The sequence below is a fragment of the Leptinotarsa decemlineata genome, unplaced genomic scaffold (assembly GCF_025532065.1).
Source record: "Leptinotarsa decemlineata unplaced genomic scaffold, Ldec_3_MD MMD2_tig00004307_RagTag_RagTag, whole genome shotgun sequence".
NCBI classification, from domain to species: Eukaryota; Metazoa; Arthropoda; class Insecta; order Coleoptera; family Chrysomelidae; genus Leptinotarsa; species Leptinotarsa decemlineata.
The window spans coordinates 2,262,173-2,288,070 of record NW_027412606.1 but is presented as its reverse complement, the minus strand read 5'-3'; the positions used below and the strand labels follow the sequence as shown (position 1 = coordinate 2,288,070).

The 25,898-nt window shown below is 34.2% G+C and overlaps 1 protein-coding gene across 3 annotated transcripts in view; it reads left to right on the top strand.

The window, feature by feature from the left end:
- The window catches only part of Pde11 (Phosphodiesterase 11), a 140,235-nt gene that overhangs the window by 32,101 nt on the left and 82,236 nt on the right, over window positions 1-25,898 (top strand). For 2 of the 3 annotated variants that reach the window (XM_074178755.1, XM_074178754.1), the window contains exon 2: window positions 9,696-10,347. The exons of the other annotated variant lie outside the window; for it this stretch is intronic. In XM_074178755.1, coding sequence (XP_074034856.1) covers window positions 9,960-10,347 — 388 coding nt within the window. In that variant the 5' untranslated portion in view covers window positions 9,696-9,959. The remainder of the gene's footprint in view (window positions 1-9,695; window positions 10,348-25,898) is intronic. 3 annotated transcript variants of the gene reach the window in all.

Genomic DNA, 25,898 nt, shown 5'->3' with positions numbered 1-25,898 from the left:
CTGGCCAAGTGAGCGCGTCGCCGACCAACGCTTGCCAGCATCAACTTGTCCAAACATGCCTGGGAAGTTTCTTTCTCTCTATTTTGCTATTCCATTAGTTGACAGCGCGGTGTCAGACGGTACCTATGAAAATGGACGAGAAAAAATAGAGTTGCTTGTTAAGGCAGGCTCTAGAATATCCAGAAGTTCTGAAAATTTGCCGGAAGTCATTCGGAAATACTGCCAAAAATTTCTCCCCGTCTTCATTTAGGTCGTTGAAAAGATGATGAAACTCTCCCAGATTTGCCCTCTTTTGATTAATGGAATGGAATAAAAATATTCTTTTTTGTAGCTATTTTCTTCTACATTCAATAATGCGGCCAGTATAATGACGACTTCTTCGTCAGAACTGCTAGTGATAGATATGTTTCTGTCACCGCTCGATATCAACTGAAATTCCCTTGAAATTGAACAAACAACACCTTCAGTAGGCAGGTTGTAGCTGGACAAGTGGGCGATGCTACTAGGCCTGTTCTGGACTTTTTCTGACAGTCAGAAAACAGTCACCCAACTGAATACTGAGCATGTTGTCGCGTAAACCTTTTCAGTCCTCAGCTGACTCGCTGATTTCTGACGATTCGGAAAAGTACAAATTTAGAACCAGAACAAACCTACTATCCGTCGCCGCGCCGTGCTATACTGTGCCAGACAAGTAGGCGACAAGCTTAGGTTTCAGTTCCCACTTGCCTTTTTTTCAGATCAGTAGGTTAAGTTATATTCATTTTCAACGCAAGCTGAAAGTGAACACAGTTGAATGCGTGATCATCGAGATTCACCCAAACATTCAATTCAAACGAGAAGCCAAAATATTTTTCAATATAATCTCAAAATTTTCAAAATGTGAAGATTTTGATTTGATTCAGCCGACCTATCAATAAAGTTAACAGAACCTGGGGGAATAGATGCTTGAAATCAGAGTAAAATTATGGCGTAGTCTAATTTTGAAACGCCTTTTCTTGGATTGGATTTTGTTTATTCATGATAGTGTAAAGTATATTAATTTATAATATCGAGAGAGTTCAACATTTTTGATTTCGAAATATCTTTGTTATTCAACAAAGACACTACTTAAATTTTTCACTACAAATAAATGATAAAATCATAACGAAAACATCGGCTTTGAAAGAAATGTTTTCCGAATTGTCTTTCATTCTGAACAATATGCAATATCTGAGTGGAGACGAAACGATTTAGGGTATAATCCAGTAACTTTGTCGCATGAATTATGGGGTAGTTTGCGTCAAATGCGGTAGTTCTGATTTTTTGCAGACTTGCTTGTGATATTGGCCTAATAAATAATCTAAGTTTGTGACCTCGGGTGCCGAACGCAACTTCGTCAAAAATCTAAAAAACCGCAATAAATCGGGGTTTTTCTCCAATTTTGGCGATAATAACCCTAAAGGATTAGTTTTTGAAATCCGGTAGTTCTGAGTTTTTGCAGATTTTTTGCGCCTAGTGAAGGAAAGAGGTGTAAAATCCCTTCATAAAAATCAGCGTTTATTGAAGGGAGTAAATGAGATATATGTGCACAGTGCTTGTCAGATAAAATACAACAATCCGAAGTTGATCAAAGAAGCTGTTAGCAGTGGAGATAAAATAACTGAAGAGTTCCTTGTGGCGGAAAGGAAGAAGAAGCCAGAAAAATTAAACAATGTCATTACTGCGGAAAAGTTGAATTTCAGTGCAACAATCTTGAAAGCAGCTGAGAAACGTGGTGATGAATGGGCTCTTAAAATAAAAGAGCGTATATCTGAGAACACAGATTTGGTAGCCCTTGATGTCAGATATCATCGGTTTTGTCAAACAAAGCTCTACCAGGCATCACCAACAGGAAAGTTCAGGGGAAATCGTCAGCATCCCACAGTTGATAAGGCCATGGAAAAGATTTACTCATTTCTGAAAGAGAACACTGAGGAGTGTCAGTTCTCTCTAGATGAACTCATGGAACAGATAGAAGGAGAACGACCTCAACTACAAACAGTGAAAACTCGCTTGTTTGTTTTTGTAAACACAGGTCACAAAATTCTCACCAGTACATGGTATGAAAGTAGAAGCTCAGATCCTCAAGCAGAGGATCCGAGCTTCTACTTAGCTTACTTAGCCACTAAGCTCACACAAGTTTCGACTTCTGAGGGTTGTCGTTCGTAGGGGTGCGACAGCTGGTTAATGGAAAAACAGATTTTAAACAGATTTTTTCAAACAGAAAGACTACGTGACGTGAAAGCAACTTCGGAAGTCATACGAGAGGATATACGGTCGTAAGTGTACGATACAACTTTCCAAGAGAGCTAAATTAATTTAATTTATTTATTACTCAATTATTACTCTATTGGTTTATTTTTAATATTACTCAATTTCCTACAAATAGACTTTTGTTGTACTTATCTTTTTTACTTCACGGAATCAAAGATGATAAATGAACTGACTTTCAGTTTTAAAACATGTGTTCCATTACATAAATAAGAATTTATCAATTCTTCTATATTTCTCTCCTTCCTCTTTGATTTGTTATTTCAATGTATTCCTAGTTTACTTTTCACTCTTAAACATCATCGTTCACACTTCTCATTTTCTTTTTTAACATCCCGTCATAAAAAGTTTCGATGATATAATCAGGGTCAAAATTGAATTAATCAGAAAGACAGAATTGCAAAAAAAGTTCGAAAAAAATCATAAACTTTGAAAGGATCAATCTCGGAACTATTGGGTCTACACAGACAGTTCTAGTATCATATTGTAGCAAATTTAGTCTACTTTAAAAAATTAGAAAGCAAGTTGTTTCAAAAACCAGTCCTTCAGGATTTTATTCGGCAAAATTTGAAGAAACCCGATTTTTTCGCGGTTTTTTAGATTTTTGACAAAGTTGCGTTTGGCGCTCGAGGTCACAAACTTGGATTATTCATTGGCCAACATCATAAACAAGTCTGCAAAAAATTACCGGATTTGACGCATGCTGTGATGTTTAAAGTTACTGGACTACTATGACGTATTCGGTTTTTACAAAATAATTGTTCGTAACAATTCGTTCACGTCTATATAACTAACACTTCATTTACATATCTAAAGGCGCCATTCAAAGTCGTTATCTATATAAGTACGAACATTCGAAATGATAACACGTGTGATAAATTGAATCGATGAAGTAGAGTGGCATAGATTCAGACCATCGCATACATATTTTACCATAACTTTAGCTATACGACATCTTACCTTCATGATTGTTCTGCTTAGTAACGTCTACAACGAACTCAGGATCGAAAGGGAATAATAATAAACTTACAAAAGTGCTGTAAAGAGTAGTTCACACTCTTCAATTGTTGGTGAACGTTATTTGTCATTGATCGGTAATTATTATAAAAATAGATTTTCTGATTTACCTGTTCAACAATTTGAACAATCTGAACAAATTCAGGAAACCCACAAAGGACACCCTGTGCGTGAATATTACTGTTTTATTCACAATATTCAGATTATAAATCAGAACAGAGTAAAATGGATTTGACAATTTAGGTTATGAAAATGTAAAGATGTGGAAACCTTAAATGTTACAAATGTTAAAATGTAAAAATATAATCATGTAATAATGTAAAAAGGTAATATGTAAAAATTAAATGAAAATGCAAACAACTAAAAAGAATAAGAATTGCAACAAATGGCTGTAAAATGTGCCATTATTCGCCATTATTTTACAATATTAATGATGGAAAGAATCTTTTACAAATAGTTCCCATTTTAGTAGGTAGTTTCAACATTGTTCTCACGTGGTATAAATAATTTCAACCAAAATATTATCAATCTGGCTTATAATAATACAATATGATAATACAATAAATGTTTTGTAATCCATTATTAGAGTTTCATTGAATAAATACATCATTTCAGTGATTTTTACCCACTGTCATCATGCCTATTACAAGGCGATGGACAATTCCATCTATTGAAACTTGGCCCAGATAAATTTCGAGAGTCCGCCTCTGAATTCAATCTCTCATAACGTTTTTGAAGTTCATTGAAAATATTTACCGGTTTTTTTCAGTATTGTATATATGCACATGTTGATGGTGTTACGTGTTATGGAAGGTCAGTTGGTGCAATGAATTTCATTTTGCACATTTTGCGTTGTTGATATCGTCATTACTGCTGACCTTTATGCGCTGATTATACCTCGTTTTCGTATTTGTTTTTCTCAACGAGTTGAGTATAAACGCCGGTGGAAATGGAAAGTAAACAAGCAAACATTTCTTCATAATTGTTTTCCATTGAATTGAGACATCATTAAGATCCGTATTTTCTGATACAAGATTTTAACTAATGAATCCAGGAAAATTTTATTCGGTGTTGACATTCAACTATATACAGTGCGGACGTAAGTTACCTCCAACCTACCGGTTGGACGAATTTTTTGTAAAACAGGAATAATTTGCAATACTTTTTGATAAAAAATGCAACCGAGAAGCGCTATCAACTTTTTTCGAAAAGAAAGTGGGGTCTTGTGACATTTCGTATGATAGGTATTTCAATTATCTTGACACATTTTTTTCATTACACGCTTTATATTAGCTTCACCTGTATGTATGTATGTATGATTGTTTGTATGCATGTTTGTATGTAACTCTCACGATCGGGATCTGTATTGACAGAATTATCGGCATTATTGCTTGATCTATTCGCGGGCAGATGGCGCTATACGTAACTATCAATTATTGCTTGATATATTTACGAACAGATGGCGCTGTATGTAACTATCAATTATTGCAATCAAATAAAATCAAAATGTACTTTATTGTTGAAGATGAAATCTCATTGACAAAATGTTACTATTCTAAGAAATATAAGATACACAACTCAATAGATATTGTCGAAGATAAAATATTATGTTATCATTTTAAAGAATATAAGTTATACAAATTGAAAGTAATATTTGAACTTTTGGTGATTTCAGCATTTTGGGGTGAAAAAGTAGTCAGAAAGTGATATTATATATGCTACATATTGAAATAAATAATAATAATGATAATAATGAATATTCTCATGCAACACATAAATGTAAGTATGAGAATATAAAAACTATAAAGCCTAAAAATATAAAAGTGAATGGGTAGAAAATAATAGTAAGAATCAACTTCGCTTGAGCTACTCGCGGGCAGATGGCGTTATACGTAACCTTCTTGATAGGTTGTTCAGAAGAAAATCAAAATAAAAAACATATTTCAAGAATTATAAGTGTTAGCGAAATTTTGTACTACAGATGAAATATTTAAATATTTTCAATTACTCTTGATTCAGTACAGAAAAAAGTTTTGGCCGAAACGGAAGATACATTTTAAAATCTAACTCGATTATTTGAAAGCAAACCAGAATATGGATTTCAACAATGAAAACTTCATCGTAAATTGTACACCTAAAAAATTCAATTACTTAAATATTTCAAAATATCGAAAAATTAGAATTGAGGTGCTTGACATACATATCAAATCAAAAGATTGGTTTGAAAAATGAAATTATTCACTGAAAAAATATTTTTAGTCCATTAATATTTTGAATGAAATTTCAAATCAAAACATCAAGACTGAATTTTTTTTAAAAATTATTATTGCAAATTTTCTCTTTACTTCGAAACAAATTTTACAACTGTCCGCCCTCTGTTGGAGACTTACTAAGACCACAAACCAATGCTCAAACTTTATTATGTTGTTTGAGAGGAATTTTATGCCGTCTTCTTGCGTCGTCTGTTGAAGACTTATAATAATAGTGACTAGAACTTGAAAAAAAAATTTTTTTCACAATAAATCGGACCAAAAAGTGAAAATAAATATAGTTTAAAAAAAAACACGCTTTTGAAGAACATCGAACTAAAGAGTTAAAAATATTTTTTTTAAATAAACACAAAACAATAACGAACGACAAATACCAGTATTATTGTGAAAAAAGCGTGGGCGCTTTGTGCCATATTTTTATATATCAAGCGCACGTCGCTTTTTTCACAATAATACTGGTATTTGTCGTTCGTTATTGTTTTAAGCTTAAAAAAATATTTTTAACTTTTTAGTTCGATGTTCATCAAAAGCGTGTTTTTTAGTTTTTTTAAACTATATTTATTTTGAATAACCGATTTCGGAGTTACTGATGTTTTAATTTGGGACTAGGAGTGTCGTAACTCCTCCACTTTATAATAATAACAATAAAAATCTTTATTAATGTTCAGTTCCATTCATAAATGTGAACTAAATACTAAAATCTCGGGCCTAAGAAACGCGTTTTTTTTTTAAATTAGCTTTATTCGTCAATGTTATCTCCATCAAGAGTCACACAATCATTGTAGCGCCGCTCCAACATGACAATATTACTTTTGTAGAACGATTAATTTTTTTCCCTCAAAATAGGCCTCAGTTTCAGCAATAACCTCTTCATTGGAACGAAGTTTCTTAGCGGGGAGCATTTTTTTTGAGGTCTGCAAACAGGCAGTAGTCACTGGGACCCAAATCTGGTGAATACGGCGGATGTGGAAGCAACTCGAAGTTCAATTCATGTAGTTTTGCCATTATTTTGATTGACACGGTGCCTTGTCTTGATGAAACAATATTTTTCTTTGCCTTGTGCAGTCGTTTCTTATGCAATTTTGGCCATCAAACGCTGTAGTATATAATACTCACTATTAATGATATTTCCTTCAGATGACGATCGTCATCCGGAGTGAAGTGATGGATCCTTGTTTCATCCAATGTCACATATCCACGCAAACATTCTAGTTTGTTATGGTTAAACATGGCCAAGCTCACGCGGCACTCACTTTGAACAGAGCTTTCTCATAGCCAAATGCTCATCTAATATATAAAAATGGATGTTTGTTGGTTGGTTAGTCGGTTGGTTGGTTGGTTGGTAAGTGATAAACTTCTACATCGCTCAGCCGATCGTGACGAAACTTGACATGCATAGGTAATTTTTCATAGAGAAGGTTTAAGGCTATCCATTTTTCTGTAACTCACTACTAGATGGCTGTAGAACAATTTTGCGCACAACAGCGCAACAACAGCAATACAGCAATATAGTACTAGTGCAATATAAAGCCAACACGTTCTTTTGATATCCTAACTACTATGTTAGCTAACTCCCGCAACTTCACTTTTCGATCATTCAAAGCGATTTTGTGTTTTTTTTATGTTTTCTGGTGTTGCTGTCTCTTTTGGACATCCATTGCGTTCTGCATCAACAGTGTCTTTAAGTCTTTACGACCACAGTTTTGAAGTCAGCAAACCAACGTTCAATTATTGTTTCTGATGGAACGAAGTCCTTATACGGTGCCTTCATTTCAAAACTTTCCACCCCTAGTACTTCGTTCAGCAGAGAGAATTTGCCGTAGGCAAAGAACATGCCAATTTAGGTATCAAAGGAGAAGTTTAAAACCAGTGCCAGTGGTATTTTAGGTTTAACCCCCTTACTCCTATTATTTGAGAGTTACTTATGTAACAGGAAACAATGCGTCAATATCAATGAAGCTATGAGCAGTTATCAAATGATCACATATGGAGTGCCTCAAGGTACTGTTTTGGGGCCAACTCTCTTCAATCTTTATATCAATGATCTTTTCGAACAAGATACGTGTGGTGAAGTTGTGAGTTTCGCGGACGACACTGCCGTTTTCTACGAAGGAACTGACTGGACCACTCTCAAAAATAACATCGAGGTTGACTTTCAAAATATAATAAATTTCTTCAACGATAGAATACTGACAATCAATTATAAAAAAAACTCACTTCGTGCCGCTTACATCCTACTCTACAAATTTACCACCATATAAAGAACTGGAAATACAACATCACGACGGAACCCTTCTGAAAATAGAGTCCGTCGATAAGCTTAAATACCTATATAGATTCTCATTTGAATTGGGAATATCAAATTAATTATGTAATTGAAAAGTTGCAATTCATGGTCTATAAATTCAAAAACATATCTAACATCATTAATTTAAAATATCTAAAAATACTGTACCATGCTTTGGTCGAAAGTCATCTTTCCTATGGAATCATTGCATGGGGAGGAGCCTCAAAAACACTTATCAATAATCTACAAAAAATTCAAAAATGCATTCCTAAAATGATATATGAAAAACCGCGAGAATATCCGTTATGTAGCCTATATAGAGAAACGACGATAATGAATGTAAGTCAGATATTTGTTTTTGCGATCCTCTTGAGGCAGTATAGACATAAATCGTCGTTGGTACCTCTTCAGCACCATTACAACACAAGGCATAAAACTAACGCTGTGATACCCAGAACTAAAAAAACGAAAGGGCAGAAATGTTATACTATTTTGGGACCAAAACTTTTTAATGAGCTACCGCTCGAACTCAAAACGATCAACTCATACGAAATGTTCAAGAAAAGGGTCAAATCTTGGCTGTTCACTTTTCCGCCAGAAACACTAGAAAGCTTTATAGCTACAAGTAGAGTATGTTATAGACTTGCATGAGGTGTTGCTCATAATATAATCTGCAGATATAATTATTCGGATGTAATTATTGTAATGTGATATTAGTACCAAAATTTTTCTTTAATCTGATATGAAATTCAATATTTTAAAAATGTGACATGACTTAAACTTTTATAATCTTATTCCATTTTAAATTGTATAGTCTTTGGTTTGGATTTTAAATCTTCTAGTATTAACAATTTTTAGATTTGTATGTTTTTATATTAAAAAAAAAATTAAGAATATTTGTACTTTAATGATGTTCACGTCTAATGTTCGGACAAAGATTTCATGCCACGCGCGGAATCATTTCCTTGTGGTTTTTTTCTGTTTTGTTCATTTCATGATTGGTAGAATTGAAATATGTAATGAAATAGTATGAATAAAACGTTATTATTATTTTAAAAAAAGTGATGTGTTACAAGATAGGGGTTGCCATTTAAATTTATTGAGTGAGGGTAGCTAGGGGTAAGGGTAGATTGAAAATTAAGGAACCATTACTATAATTATTCGTTTTTCTTTTCTTTGTGAGTGTTTGTTATTATTAGGAATATTTCTACTTTTTAAAAATTCGAAAAATTATACTGGAATATGAGCAGTGTGTATCTTTTTAGGTAGTATTCATTATTCATTGTTGCGTATATGTATGATTAAGTATGCCCATGGATAGGGTCTTCAGGAGCCTATATGGGAAAATATATTTCTGAAAAATGTGTTCACATTGTAATACTTTCCATATTCTATGATCATGTAAAAATTGTTTCTTTGTGAATAAATATTATTATTAGTATTATTATTATCATTTATTGACTTTTCTTGGGGAATGTGGAAGAATTGGCTGCAAATTCTAATGGTTCTCCTTTTGTTGACCTCCATCAGATATTTTTGTGTTGAAAAATTACGCTGTATCACTTTATATGTTGGTAAACAATAAATTAATTATCATTATTATTATTTTCATTTACATCGTACTGTATATCGAATGGCGGACTAGAAAGTAAAAATTGTTAAGTGTAGTATGAAATTGGTTAGAATGTATGTTTTTGTGCCGAATTGTAATTGATTTATCAATCTTTGGTGAAATAATACGATGCGAAGACACACATTCAGAGTCTTGATCCACACAAACCAAAAGTTGTTGATATTCCTAATTGAACTCGATATTTTTTCTGAATTTCCAGTGAAACCTGCTGGTCAATCAAAATTCCAGATAGTTATGAAACAAAATCTATCTCTGACCAGTAAGTCTTCAGAAACGAATCAGGTCGATAACATTTTCATCGTTCAAAAACAAACTCGCAGAAGAAACAATAGATAACAACTGATCACCAGAAAGGGATTGAAGAGCTTCCAGAAGCTTGACTAAAAATCTAGATCGAAATATCTAAAAGGGAAGAAGATCCATTGGATGTTTCAATTCGACCAGAAGCTCGCATCCGAAATTAATGGTGATCTGTAGACGTTCTTTCCTCCTTGTTTTCACTGATCGCACGAAAACGGCTTCCTCAAAGTTTTCGTACAGAAATAAAATCCAGAACTTCCATTTGAACTTGTTGAAAATTCCATCCAATCAGATAAAACTCCAGTGGAGGTATACAGGCGCCACCATATCTTCGTCAAAGAAAAAGAACAAAGGCATAATTGGGAAGGCGACAGGGGTGGCGGTGACTTTGAAGGGGTGGTGGCGCGATGTGGGGCTATGCCCCCGTGCGGCCTCCCCATCTGTAGGCTCGAATACCACTCGACACCGCTGTTGTCACAGACGGGTATCCCCGCGATCCATGGGACAGTCTTTCAGCATGTGCAAATTCAATAACTGCAGACACAAAAAAGGTAAGACTATCATTATAAACTTTCTTTTAACTTTCACGGCCGTAGATATCTGAGTTGAAGCTATTTTCCAGGTTTTTTAGTTGTGGTCTGCCGGTTTTTGTGCCTGACGTTTCGTCTACTACTGCGGTATATATTATATTGTTTGTGTACCTTCATATCATTTGCATTTGATACACATGTTATGCAGAGGTGAACGTTTCAGAATATTTGTACGTTGTGTTGGCAGATAAAAAGGATTAGCCACTCTAGAGGTTGGTCTAGATCAGTGGTTCATAGGATTAGCCACTCTAGAGGTTGATCTAGATCAGTGGTTCATAACCTTATAGTCATGCGGGACAATTTGACAAAATTTCTGTCAGACCATGGACCACTAAAATTGGTTAATTAGTTTGTAGTTAATACAGTGTGTAACAACGAAAACTTAACAGAGCCGTTTTTGAATATAAAAAGTAAGATTTTTAAAAAAAGCTCGGACACGTCGATTTCTGATTAAAGGGGGACACCTTTCAGACTAATCAGATTTTTTGTAGTACGCAACCCCTCGGAGGGGTGCGTCCGACGACCCTTATTTGATAGGGAAAGTAGGTCGAGTGGCACCTTGTTTTAAAGGTCTTTCGAATACCTTTACATCTCTGTTGAAAAAAAATTTTTTTAAAGATTAGTTTTCTAGATAATTTGAAGTTAAAATTGCCATGTTGATAATACATTAGACAGACCAATCGGTAACTTGTATGCCTAAATAAAAAAAAATCGAGCAGTTCTTCTTATCAGTTTTTTGTTAAATGAAATCCCTTTTTTAAAATCAATACCCACTCCTCTTCTTCCAGTTTTCATTAGTCCATCGTTCGATTGTTTTGTTTAAACGGGTCGTGTATTGTTATTTGTTTAAAGGGTTTCAGTTATTGCTCAATTTTTTGGCAACGACCAAAATGCTAATAGAACATCAATTTTATTCAACGAGCAAAACCCTAGTTAACACCTAAGCAGAAATCACGTTCTGGATTTGGTCACAAAATTCAGGGAGGCAGGTTCGGTCGTAAATAAGAAAAGAAATGTTCAGAGAAGGGTAGTGAATGACGATAATGCGATTGGAGTGATTGGTCAAGTCATCGCCAATCCGAGGTTAAGTACCAGAGGTTTATCAGCAATGGCCTGAATAAGCCATATGAGCGCATGGAGAATCCTTAAAAACCACAAATTCCATTCTTACAAAATTAAACTTGTTCATGAACTCAATGAGGATGATTTTGACCGAAGACAGGAGTTTTGTGAGGGCATGAGTGAGAGATTGATGCAAAAACCCGAGCTGCTTTATAACATCTGTTTTTCAGACGAAAGCTCATTTTATTCAAATGGTTGCGTGAACCGTCACAATTGCCGTTATTGGTCGGATGAAAACTCAAGACAATACGCAGAAATACATACCCAACATCCCCAAAAGTTGAATGTCTGGGCCGGAATATTAGGCAATCATATTATAGGTCCGTTTTTCATTGATGGAAATTTAGCCGGTGATTCTTATTTACAACTTCTTGAAGAGGCAATACAACCTCGTATAGTTGAACAGAATCCAAGATGTCGAAATGAATTTATCCATTTTCAACAAGACGGTGCACCACCCTATTATGCCCAGCAGGTTCGAAATTTTTTGAATAATCATTTTGAAGGACAATGGATTGGCAGAAGAGGTCCAGTTGAATGGCCAGCACGATCATCAGATTTAACACCACTGGACTACTTTTTGTGGGGATATTTAAAGTCTAGAGTTTATGCTACACAGCCAGCCAATTTGGATGAATTACGTCGTAGAATTATTGACGAATGCCGAGCTATAACTCCTGAGATGTTGAATTATGTAAGAGCAAAATTCGAACAAAATCTTCATTGTTGCATGGAGCAAAATGAGGCACATTTTGAACATTTACTCTAAATTTCCTTTCTGAGTTACCCTTATTAGGTGTTACATTTTTGTGGGTGCTTTAAAAACAATTATTGGGATTTATTGACCCTAAAACAGTTTTTTAAATTTTTCTGTGTCATCAGCATTCAAGGAAATCAGCAGGTTGTATTCGTTGTGTAGGTAAGTTTTTAGTATGATTCACTTTTTTATCAGGAGCATAAAATATCCACGTTAAAAGGCAACCTTCATAAGGAGGTGCCACCCAATTTACCTAAAATGTAAGGGTGGTAACCAACCCCATCCCCCGAAAAACTCTCCCCTGCGAGGGGGTGCTTATTACAAAAAATCTGATTAGTCTGAAAGGTGTCCCCCTTCAATTAGAAATCGATGTGTCCGAGCTTCTTTAAAAATCTTACTTTTTATATTAAAAAAACGACTCTGTTAAGTTTTCGTTGTTACACACTGTATAAAGTACCTACAAATAAATACAGTACAATGCAGTAAATAAATGGACTGGTTGTTCTAATTCATCTATAAATAAAATAGGCAAAACATTATTCAATGTCCTTCAAAAATTAGGTAAAATCTGTAACTCTATCAAAAATTGCATTATAAATAAATGTGATTTTTGTGATTACATACTCTTTACTGAATTCTGAATCCTTGGTTCAGCGTTACTTAAACTTAAACGTATATCAGCACTGGCATCCAACCGATTTCTGTGCTTGTTTTTAATAATCAGAAGCGCCGAAAACATAGATATGTTGAAGAAAATAAAGTTAGGTAGGTAACGAATAGAAATGTCTCGAAATTTTGGTAAAGAAATTGCCTTTCGGCTCCAAAATTTTTCTAGATTAATTCCTGATTCGAATGTATCTTTTAAGTTGCTGTCGTGTAGCATATCAATTACTTCTTCTTGAACTTCATCAGGCACCTCAGAAACGTTTACAATAAATGGATTGCAGATCAGTTTTTGAATACTTTTATCCTCGCGGTCGGGAAAATAGCGATCGTATTCAGTTTTTAAGTTTTTTAATGTAAATATGTTCTTTTGTATTTCTCCTTGAATTTCAGCACTCTTTCCATCAATAATTTGATTTAACTTACCAAACACAAGTCTAGCTCAAAGCTACTCTAACTCAACCAACAAGCACCACTCCATAATGCACGCAAACATAAAAAAATAAAAGCAATTAACAGTGATGGTACCACGAAATGAGAACCGTAAATAAAATAATAATTTGTGATTACCTTCTAAAGATAGTTGATAAATAATTTAATTGAATTGATTTGTTATCTAAAAAGTAAAAGTTGACATTACTGACTATCATAGATATAATTTTTATATTTTTATTTGAATTTCCTGATATTGAATCTCTTCAATTGCTCATACAATGAATTATAGAGTTTTACAGCACCAAAAAGAAATGATCTCTGAAACTGTGCAGTGCGATGTTGTGGCATAGTTAATTTGTTTTTATGTCTGATGTTTCTTGAGTGAATATTTTCACGCAGAATTAGTTTTTGTATTAAAAGAGGAGAATGGGGAAGGGTGATCAATATATGGACAAAACAACCCAAATGATAAATCATACGGTTTTTCATATTGAGCCTGCGGGAGTTTATAAAGGCTTCAGAAATTGAATCATACTTACGAAGTCCATAAATTAGGCGGCAACAAGAATTTTGCACTTTTTGTATTCTTTTTTTATATGAATCATATAAGTATGGCCCATATATGAAGTCATAGTAGTTGAAATGGCTTAGCACCAAACTATCACAGAGCATTCTTTTTAGAGGTTGGCTCAAAATAAAACGATTACAGTATAACAGTTTCAATGACATATAAGCTTTTTTTATTAAATTTTTAACGTGACTAGTAAATCTAAGATCAGTGTCAAGCATGACCCCTAAGTTTTTAGCTGTATTGACAGGAGTCAAGATAGTATAACCTAGGTCTAAACGGAAATTGTTTTCTGCAAATTTACGATTCTTCTGCGATCCAAAGTGCATCATCATTGTTTTATTAGGATTAATTTTCAAATCATGTTCACTTGATAGCCCATTGATCAAATCAAGATGAGTGTTGAAGAGATTTTGTGCCTCAGCACACTCATCGATTTTAAAGTGCATGTATAATTGTATGTCATCAGCATACGCCTGTATTTTACATTTCTTGATGGACGAGATAATGTCAGTAGTATAAATGATGAACAATAAAGGTCCCAAAATGGAACCCTGTGGTACTCCTGATAGAATATCAAGAGGGAAGGGGTGATGACCATCAACAACAACTTTTTGAGATCGACCAAGTAAATAAGACCAGATGAGAAATAAGACAACACTATCAAAACCATAATATTTGAGTTTCGTGCAAATCAGCTCATGATTGATGGTATCGAATGCTTTCGAAAAATCTAGTAGTACCAGAGTGCTAATCATTCCCTTATCAAATCCCTCAACAATGTATTGTGTAACAGTAGCAAGAGCTGTAGCCGTGCTGAAATCCTGCCTAAAACCACATTGCGATGGTGATAATAGATTATTGTTATTGAAATATTCATTAGTTTGTAAATAAATAACTCTTTCAAAAATGTTACTCATGGTTGGAGGTATACTGATAATTCTGAGATCAGAATAACTAGCTGGATCATTATTTTAATTTATTCAGTTGCTCAAAAAATCGACCAAATATGCAAAATGTATTACAAATTTGAACTCGCAGAACTGATCAAACAACTCTTTGTTTTCCTTGTTAGTTAAAATAGGTTTACTTCCTCTTAATTTCCTTTGGAAAGCCAACGCACTTCCGTGTGGAAAAGCAAAGTTTCATGTTCAGAGTTCATATCAAAACACAATTGTTTGAAAGGAGTATTGGGTGCATTCTTTTTAATGAAATTTACTACTTTCATAGCTATTTTCATTGTCAAAGCAAAGCATTCTGGAAGCGTCTTGGTGCTTGACGGTGAACAACGAAATTCGTCGTAATTGCAAACGGATTTTTGGTTTTCATCAATGCTGCAAGACCAGAGCGAGAACCAAGCATAGCAAGACATTGTAATGATTCAACAGTCTCTGTATTCAACTGATGAGATGGATTCCAGATTATGAATGCATATTATATTTTTGATCTGACAAAAGCATAGTATATGGTTTTCAATGTAGATAGATCCGCGAACTCTCTGTTGATTCGTGCAATAAATCCACACATTCTGTTTGCAGCAGACAAAGTGGCTTCAATCTGTGGTATGAAGGAAAGTTTTGTGTCGAAGGTAACACCTAGATCGGTGAATGTGAGAGGCCGTTGAAGTGGAATATGGTTTATTGAATATTGATATGAAAATGCGATTCTTGCGAAAACACCAATGTTCAACACGTTTCAGATTGAGGGAGAGTTGAACACAGTCATCGGTGTCATTGATCTTACAATATATTTTCAGGTCATCCGAGTATATCAAACAGTTTATGTCAATGACGTCAACTATGTCGTTTATGGAGGCGTTAAAGAGAAGTGGACATTGGTTGATTCCTTGTGGAACACCAGTGGTAACTGCATATTCCACAGACTTGAAGCCATTGAATATAACATATAGACGCCTGTCTATTGGAATTATTCCTGTTTTTTGAATTTTTATTGCATTTTTATATACTTTTGGATAGTAATTTTGAGTTTTTATCGAGTATTACTGTATCTTAGACTGAGATAATGTGAATGCATTCTTGCTTGAGAGCTGATTTATCGGTTTGTCCGAGTCGACAATTTCTTCGACTCTTCTTTTCGTAGTTTCTCCCAATTCGGTCTGTAATATTTTCAACATAGGAAAGGAAAACTTTTTCCATAACCAGCCTAGCTGGAGTTACTTTTCCGTTTTTCGTTATATAGATTTGAACTGTAAAATTGAACGCTATGGGCATGTGAAATTCATTTTCTTCTCGAGTATCTCCCATTTGTAAAGGTTCTAAAAGTTCTTGTTCGAAATTCAAGTTATATTCATATTTTCACACATCCAACACTTTTATATCAAAGAAAATTTCCTAAATGATTGATCCTACATGTTTTCACTGATCAATAAGCGGACACTGAAAAAATAACCGATTTTTTCAACAATCTTATAATAATTTCGAGCGGAATTTTTTTCTCGTCAGCATCCCGTGATGGATTATTTTTAACTCCGACTCAAGTGACGTACTTGTAGCAGGAGCTGAAAATTTTATCTATACAGGAAGTCTAATGAAACCGTGTAATCCTATGTTTATCTTTTGAATAACTTGCGGGTGGTATTTGTTTACTTTTGAAATGATTGAAACAGCCGTAACCAAGAAGAAATCAGTCATACGTTGATACGAGGTAACACCAATATGTTCTCCAAATTTGTTCATCGATCATTGCTTGGAAATATAACAGGTAAGGATTATCTTTCCAATGAATCATTCCATTTTGTATTGGAAACGTCTGATTTGCTGCAGGAATAAAGTAGATCCACTGAGAAAACAGGTTATTGAATTTCACTGTGTTTTAGGAAATTTAATTGATCTTCAATTTACGTTACCAAAGAAATATTATGAATCGTATTCTCGATCAACTCACAAAAAACTAGTCCTTAATTATTAACTGAATATGTGAAATAACATTTTCTGTTTCAACTCCACATTTACTATCAAAAAATATATCGTTCGGTATATGTTAGATGAATTTGAGACGACAGTACACAAACAAAGGGCAATTGACAGATAAACTATGGAAAAAAATACCAGTAGTAAATTGATGGATGTAGCCGTTAGTACGTAGTATAAAATCATAATGAAGAAAAGAGAATTGAAACTTTCTAAGTTTTTTACCATTTTTATTTGTAACTAACGTTACTGCAGTTTCGTCCTATATGGACATTTTCAAACTTATACAATAAACTAACAATGATTGATTACATTTGCCCTTATATAGCACCACTGCAGGTAATAATAGAGGTACTTAGCTTGATTGAGTACTTGACTTTTGTTTACTACTGACAATGTGGATTCCAAATAATTGGGTTTGCAATCCTTCCTTGCATAGTGTAAAATTTCCGTATGGTTTAGATTCGGGACCTTGTGGTTGCACGCCAAGGAATGGTTTGAAAATGTCGAATCATTTTTACTAGTCTGAAGGACCTGTCATGTTCAGCATACCGTTTTTGGAAATTTCGACCACATTGTCCCACATAAACACTATTACACTCCAGACACTTAAGCTTATAAACTTCAGATTTCTCCAACTTGTCCAGTTTATCTTCGGCTTCGAAAAGGAAATCAGAACCTAGCATGTGGTCTGAATGCCACATCCACATGGTTTTTTCTGAAGAAGAATGGTCAGGTCAGATAAATTTCTTAGATCTGACCATTACACACAGTCAGAATAAATTTGAGTTCAATGTTTTCAGAAAACCAAGCAATACAGACATTATCATCCCAAGTGATTCTTTCCATCCAGAGAGTCATAAATTAGCAGCATACAATTTAAAGTTGCACAGAGCATTATCACTGACTTTGTCTGCTAACAATCTAGCTAGGGAAATTGATATAATTACACAGATAGGCCATAATAATGGTTTCAACGCAGATACAATCCAGAAGTTAGTCAGAAAACAAAGTTGTAAATTCCCTTACAGATTAATATACCCACAGATCAATAAAATCAGACAATATGGTCGAAATTTACAAAAAACGGTATGCTGAACATTAAAAGTCCTTCTAACTAGGTAAAACTGATTCGAATCCAACTACAAGTTCCCGAATCTAAACGATTTGGTAATTTTGCACTACGCAAGGAAGTGTTGCAAACTCAATTATTTGGAATCCTTGGAAATTCACAAGCATAAACATTGTGGGTGCAACTTGTTAAATAATCAAATCGATTTAGTGTACTCACAGGTTTTCAAATTAACAATCCACATTGTCACTTGTAAACAAAATTCAGGTACTCAATCAAGCTAAGTACCTCTATTATTACCTGCAGTGGTGCTATATAAGGGCTAATGTAATCGACCATTTTTAGTTCAATGTATAAGTTTGAAACTGGACGAAACTGCAATAACGCAAGTTACAAATGAAAGCGGTGAAAACAGAAAGTTTCAATTCTCTTTTATTCATTATACTAATAGTGGTTTTTAGGAATTCCGGCGAGGGCTCGTTTTTTGTCAAACGCTTATCGCAGAAACAACAACAACTATGTTTTTGAAGCAATTCATTAATACAGTATGGTACATCCAAAATAATTCGAATAAAAACATTTACATTTCCGAGATAACCTCAACTCATGGGATGACCCTAATTTTATGCCCGGCAGTATGAATTGAGAATATCAACACCAAACATAAGGGGTTTCACATACAAACTGGCAATATCGGTTTTTTGCGGATGATCTGTTTATTCTTCATAAACGATGGTTATGTTTTTGATGGTGATTGATTTCGAAATTTCAATTCTTCAAAGAGTGAATTGTGAATCTTTAATTTTTAGTATTTAGCCTAGAGTTGCCAGCTCTGAAATTTCTACAACAAAGCAGATTGTTTCATGACATTATTTTTATTTTAGGTAGTTTTAAAGAATTTTGTTAAAGTTATTTAGTTTTTCATTATTCTTAAGTGTCTCATAATCGGGGTTTTCCAGTTGGTTTTCTAATATATGGGTCTTTTCTAATCCATGTATCCTCATAAAATTCAATATTCCCGAGTATCTTCACCTGAGCAACTCTTATATTTAGGCCTATTTCCATTCGAATATTGTAAGCTATAAATAACAAGATTTTCAATTCCTTTATTGTTCCTCATTGTGCCCCTTATCTTGGGACTTACCTGCTATTATGACCTTTCCTTCCTTTGTTAATCCAAACCTCTTTCCACATTGACCAAGTTGAACCCCTTCTCTAACTACCTACACTAAATATAATATAAATGTAAATGTACAAATTTTCGTCTAATCTTCAACCTCAGATTCGTCACTGTTGCTACCGCTATCATTAAAGTGAATTATGATTGGTTCAATATTGTGTTCAATACGGTTGTCTACGTCCCACATTTTTTGCTCCTCTTTTAAAACATGCTGCATGCATTTCTTCCAGTCTTCTGCAGAAACAGTTCGAATAGCTTCTTGTAGGTGATGTTGCACCTCCACTAATTTAAATGTTCTGTTTTCTTGTGCCACATATCCTTTTACTTGCGCCCAGATTAATTCTATTGGGTTTAATTCGCAGTGGTATGGTGGTAACCTTAAAACTGTAATTCCACGACTTATCGCCATTTCATCCACTGCGAATTTTTTATATTTGTCTGTGTGTAATTTTGTTAGTTGAAGTAGTTCTGCCTTTAAACTATCTTTGTTATATTGGATGTTCTTGTTAATTAACCATTCTTGAATTGCTGCTTTTTTCCATGATTGTTTCGGTAATGGTTCTAAATGTCGACTATGGTATGGGGCATTGTCCATGACGATGACAGACCCAGGTTCCACAAGTTGAATGATGCCTTCAAACGATTTTTCAAACACCTCCGCATTCATCTCTTCATGATAGTCGCCTGTTTTCTTAGATTTAAATATTAATTCACCATTTGGTAAAAATCCACTGTCGCTTCCTATATGCGTAACTATCAGACGACTACCTTTTCCAGATGGCTGTTTTAACCCAACTGACAAACATTTAATGAAGGCTTGTGCACTTGTTATATTACCATCCTGCCATACTTTTTGACCGTATGTCCTTGGTTAACCCACGTCTCGTCCATGAAGTACAATTTTTTTTGAGCTTCCGAAATTCGTCAATTTTTCTTAGATAGTTTCTTCTCCATGCTATTATTCCTTAACGTTCAATGAGAATGCTTTTCCTGTCAACGTTTCCGTAAGTAAATTTCATTTCGTGTACAAGTTTCCTAAAAGTTTCTTTACCCATCTTTGGGACCAATTCATGATCGCTAAGTGCCTCCAGAACTGTTTGTAGTGTGAGCAGCTCATTTCTGAAAAAGAAACTGTGAATAGTTCTGCTTATACTGGTTTTGGCTTCTTCATCAACTGTGATTTTTTTTCGTCCGCTACTAGTTTTTGGCGTTTGTACGTCCCCAAGAATCTCTGCTTCTCTTAGTATTTTGTAAATCGATGATTTTGGTACACCGGTATAATCAGAGCACATATCAACTGATTTATCTTTTGTAATTGTGGAACTTAATGATGTAGAAATGCCCGGTTGGTTATTCGGAGGTACACACGTAGAATTACAGCACATATGCACAAAGTCATCTTTTGGTGGCTGATGATCTCTTTCAAGACAGTGAAATAGTCGTAGTACAATTCGTTTTTCTCTTACTGACCGAGACTCCGACCGTTTTACCTTTTTCGACGTGGAAGGCCCGACCATGTCTCCCATTTTTTGAGTAGTTTGAGAACGGTGTAGAAATATAATTATGTAACACTTAAACACTTATTAGCACTATTATTTTCACCAATTGTTCTCACAACACGTCGATTGCTGACTAACTTAACTGTTAAACGTACAATTCACGCTGTATAATTCACAAACCAATGATACGCTCATGGCTGCAAGTACATTAGTGAGGACTGCAACGATGAGATGGAAGTTACGGTAAAGTAACAAAGACAGAAATATCGTTGCATACAGCGTTGCCACTAGTTGTAATAAATATCTAACACTATACAGAAAATAATGAATTTTAACTTGATCAGTTATCAGGAAATGTATAAGTATTACTCATTACAAGCTCATTACTGATTTTTGTCATAAATAATACCTTTAAATCGTACTAGTATTGTGTATTATCTATAATTTGCCACAACCTACAACTCTACTGCTTACTATATTTTGATTCTGCTATAAACTGGTAACGTAAAATCTAGATATGACAACGCGCTTTACTCTCAATCATTATTGGTTTTACTATAGGTGAAATATTGTATTTGTAAAATCAATCATTTCGTTTTGAAGTTTTTAAGAGTACAGTAAGAATAAATCTTGTCTTGTCAATAGTACATCTTGCCAGTTATTTTTCTTATCCTATCTTTTCACAAGAGGTAATATAATTCTTGTGTGTATTGAGTATTCATATTCACGATAAAATAATCGTGGGTCAAACAGTTATTATTGTAATTCTTTTTCCAAATAGCCACTAGACTATTGGCAGTTCAATAATGGAAACATACGAATCTGCATCGTTATAGGTACATTTGCTTGTAAATTACCACATATGGGTATTTTCCAGAATATGCGGGCTTATTGAAAACTTGTGAACTTCGTTCAAATATTCATGGGACCAGTCAAAATACACAAATCGCCCCGAGCACTTAGGCAACAACTTGGCTTCAGACATCTGTTGGAGGCATATTTCAGTCTGAAAGTTTGAGAGATGCTGTCTGCGGTGTAAATCGCATTCGGTTAAACTCGATTCAACATGAAAAGTTCACATGAAAGAGCTGACAAAGCGGCTTACATCTAGTCAGGTGAAATGAATTCCCACACTACTCTGATGCTATCCCGACATCTTTATTTCTTTACTGACGTCTCCGGCGGCAAATATATTTAAAGTGAAATATGGCTTTACCTGTTCAGAGGAAAAATATCGGCTTAACTTTTACTTTTCTGTAAATTATTTGTTATGATAATTCTAAATCTGCACAATATAGATTTTATTTCCAAAGAGCATTACAGTAGTTAGTACAGTACTTTATAGTGCAATTCATACAAATCACTAATTGGTGAACAGGTGATTTTAAGAATATGTACCCACCAGGTATAGTTCAAGTAAACGATTTAGTGCAATATATATATATATATATATATATATATAATATATATATATATATATATATATAATATATATATATATATATATATATATATATATATATATATATACAGTGCTTTTCAGATAAAAGTATCCACCTTTCATAACTTTTGTAATACTGGTATTTAGGAAAAATCCAAAAACACGTCAATTTATGTTGGAAGGGGCAAGCATTATGGCTTATTTAAACTTACTGGAAAAGCCACCCCCTCACCCCTAGCATCATCCCATACTTCTCATATTTTTTATGTAAAATTTGGATACTCCTCTTTGAGCTGATTTCAAAAATGTATAATACTTGTAGGTTAAAGTGGTTAGTTTATGAGATAAACAATTTTTCTTTTAATAGCACAAATTTTACTTATTTTTTACTTTCACCTTATTTGCCTGTACTAAAATGGGTTGTACAACAGTTCAAACTTTTTAATCTTTTCAACTCTGCTATTTATTATGAAGTTACAATAAGTGTTCAAAATGAGTACCATTCACTTCCATACAATGGTATAATCTATTTTGAAATGCCTCTCTGACATTGCTTAACGGCTGGATTTGAATGTCGACATTCATTTTCTATCCTCTCTCGTAAATCATCCAGAGATTCTGGTTGGGTAGCATAAACTTTTGTTTTTAAATACCCCCAGAAAAAGAAGTCTAGGGGTGTTAAATCTGGTGACCTAGGTGGCCACTCCATCATCTGCCGTCTTCTACCTATCCAACGAGCGGGGAATGTTTCGTTTAAAAATTGTCGGACAGGCATAGCATAGTGTGGGGGAGCTCCGTCTTGTCTTCGGAAAGGTTATCATCATTTTCTATTATTGTTGTAATACGTGGGTCAACCCCTTCCCTGAGTAACTCAAGATATGATTCACCATTTAAATTTCCGTTGATGAAGAAAGGTCCGACAATGTGGTCACCTAGGATACCACACCAAACGTTTAACTTTTGGGGATGTTGTGTATGGAATTCACGCATAATATGTGGATCACTTTCAGCCCAATATCTACAATTATGCCTATTTAATAAGCCATTTAATGAAAATGAGCATTCATCAGAAAAGCAAATATTGTTTAACAATTGTGGATTGTTATTGATAAATTGCGTCATTGATTCGCAAAACTCTAGACGACGATCAAAATCATCTTCATTCAACTCGTGCACCAACTTAACTTTGTATGGGTGGTACTTGAATTTATGTAGAACTCGGAAAACTGTAGAAGATGAAACACTGATCGCTCTACTTATTGTTGACAACGATTGGGATTGTTGAGCCTCTAAGCTGACTTGCCCTCTCGCTTATGCACTTTATTGCAAACAGACCCTGTTGTGGTAGATTTCTCCATCAGTTTAATCACATACTTATGAGTTGCATGTCTTCTGCATGTAATTCTTTAAATATTCTAGCAGCAGCTCTTGCACAATTATTATTTTGGTGGTATAAACCTACAATTTCAATTTTTTCTTGCAAAAAGTAAACCATTTCAGCGAAACAAAATAAATAATGTATCAAAGTACACTATCAATAGTGACTACAAATTCTAGTTGACAATGTCAAACTTTAATAAAAAGTAGAGTTTTTTGTTGTTTGGATTTTTGAAGTAGAATAAATAGCACTGTTAAACATATTAAAGAGTTTGAACTGTTGTACAACCCATTTTAGTACAGGCAAATAAGGTGAAAGTAAAAAATAAGTAAAATTTGTGCTATTAAAAGAAAAATTGTTTATCTCATAAACTAACCACTTTAACCTACAAGTATTATACATTTTTGAAATCAGCTCAAAGTGGAGTATCCAAATTTTACATAAAAAATATGAGAAGTATGGGATGATGCTAGGGGTGAGGGGGTGGCTTTTCCAGTAAGTTTGAATAAGCCATAATGCTTGCCCCTTCCAACATAAATTGACGTGTTTTTGGATTTTTCCTAAATACCAGTATTACAAAAGTTATATATATATATATATATATATATATATATATATATATATATATATATATATATATATATATATAAGATTCTCACGGATAAAGTATGATGAGCTGTTTTCTCGGGTTTCGCTCCGTGTTCTGTGTATTTTATCCCCATAAGGATTATTTTCACAACGTTTCGGCAAAGTCTCATTTGCCATCTTCTGGTGATGTCTGGTTTTTTCAACTAGACAATAGTCTAGTTGAAAAAACTTTACTAACTAATGTAGAATTAGTTAGTAAAGCGACGCCCGAAGAAGCCATTGTAGGGCCAAACACGTGTTTGGTTTTTGTGAAATCTTTTAGTGAAAATCTCACAAAGAAGTGTTTTTTTGAATACGGTATCCAATATTACTATTTCGTTATATCACATATTTTTTCATCATTTCTGAACAAAATTTACGTCAACATTATTCAGAAGGTCATTTTTGTCGACTTTATAATATATTCAGTTTTTCTGTACCTACTATCACCTATGAATGTAAATTTTTATCCGCATTGTGAAAAATTTGCTCGCTGATCTCTGTATGTCAATCGAATAACAGCCCTTTCAGTTGAAATGACGCCAACAAAACGACAATTATTGCCAGGAAGCTATAAAAGGTTCACGTCACAAATCGATGAAAATTTATTTTTAGAAAACGATTCGAACTTTCCTCATTGTTTGAGCCTCAGTCATCAGTGATAATCGAGTTTTAGCTGTATAGGTTCGAAGTATCCACAAATAACACGATTCGTTTTGAAAATAACATCGATAGTCTGGCCAAATATAATTCATAGGTTAATTTATAGATCCACTGCTACAGTAGGAACGTGTTTCCGTTTACCAAAAACACTCGAAATAACATGCTGCTATGTTTATATGAGAGTAATTGTTTTGAGAGATCTTTTTCCTGCAGTTTTTGTCTGAAAGTTACTTCTTTGCATGTTTTACACTTCTGTCTGTTTTCTGTTTTTCGTTAACCACCTTTCCCCCCCCCCCCCCACACAAACAAAAACTCTTAAAAGACAACTAATAATAACACATTTATTTTCTCGATAGGGGTGAAAAAACTTTAAGTGTTCTATTCAACTTGTCACGAGCTTTCGATACTGTTGATCACTATTTACTTTTGAGCAAGCTGTTTTGTCTAGGAATTCGTGGCTCATCTCTGGATTGGTTGAGATCTTATCTGGATTGCAGAACGCAGACTGTGAGGGTTAAACTGGAGGCTGGGACCTTCCACTCTAGAACCTGTGTCGTTCCCACCGGTGTTTCCCAGGGTAGCGTCCTAGGACCTATTCTCTTTCTTTCATTCGTACATGACCTCCTAGGTCATCGTCCACCCTATTCTTTCCAGGAAGGTGAAGAGGTCACTAGGAGACATCTCCTTCATATTGGCAGGTGTAGGCCACGACTCAGAATCTCACTGGTTGAATAATGAGTGGTAGAATTAATATAGCTATTTAATATAGTATTTATGAAACCAGTTATGAAAATTTAGAACATTAAAGTCGATGCTACACTTTTCATACTGAAAGGCAGACAATTGAAAACATTTTGAACCGTCTAGAGCTCAACAAGAAACTTAGGTGTAGTTCTGGACACAGAGTTGAGGTTCAGTGCACATGTAACGAAATGCATCAAAAATGCATATTGTAACCTCAAACTAGTATCAAATTTTTCAAAAATTTTAGATGTTAAAACAAAAAAGATATTGTGTGAAACCTTAGTGTTGAGCCACTTTAACTTTGCAAATATGGTGTATTACTCTAGTTTAACCAATCACGATCAAAATCGTATTCAGATTGTTCAAAATGCATGTGCCCGGTTCATTTGTGGAATAAGGAAACGTAATTCAATTTCTCATAAAATTAAAGAAT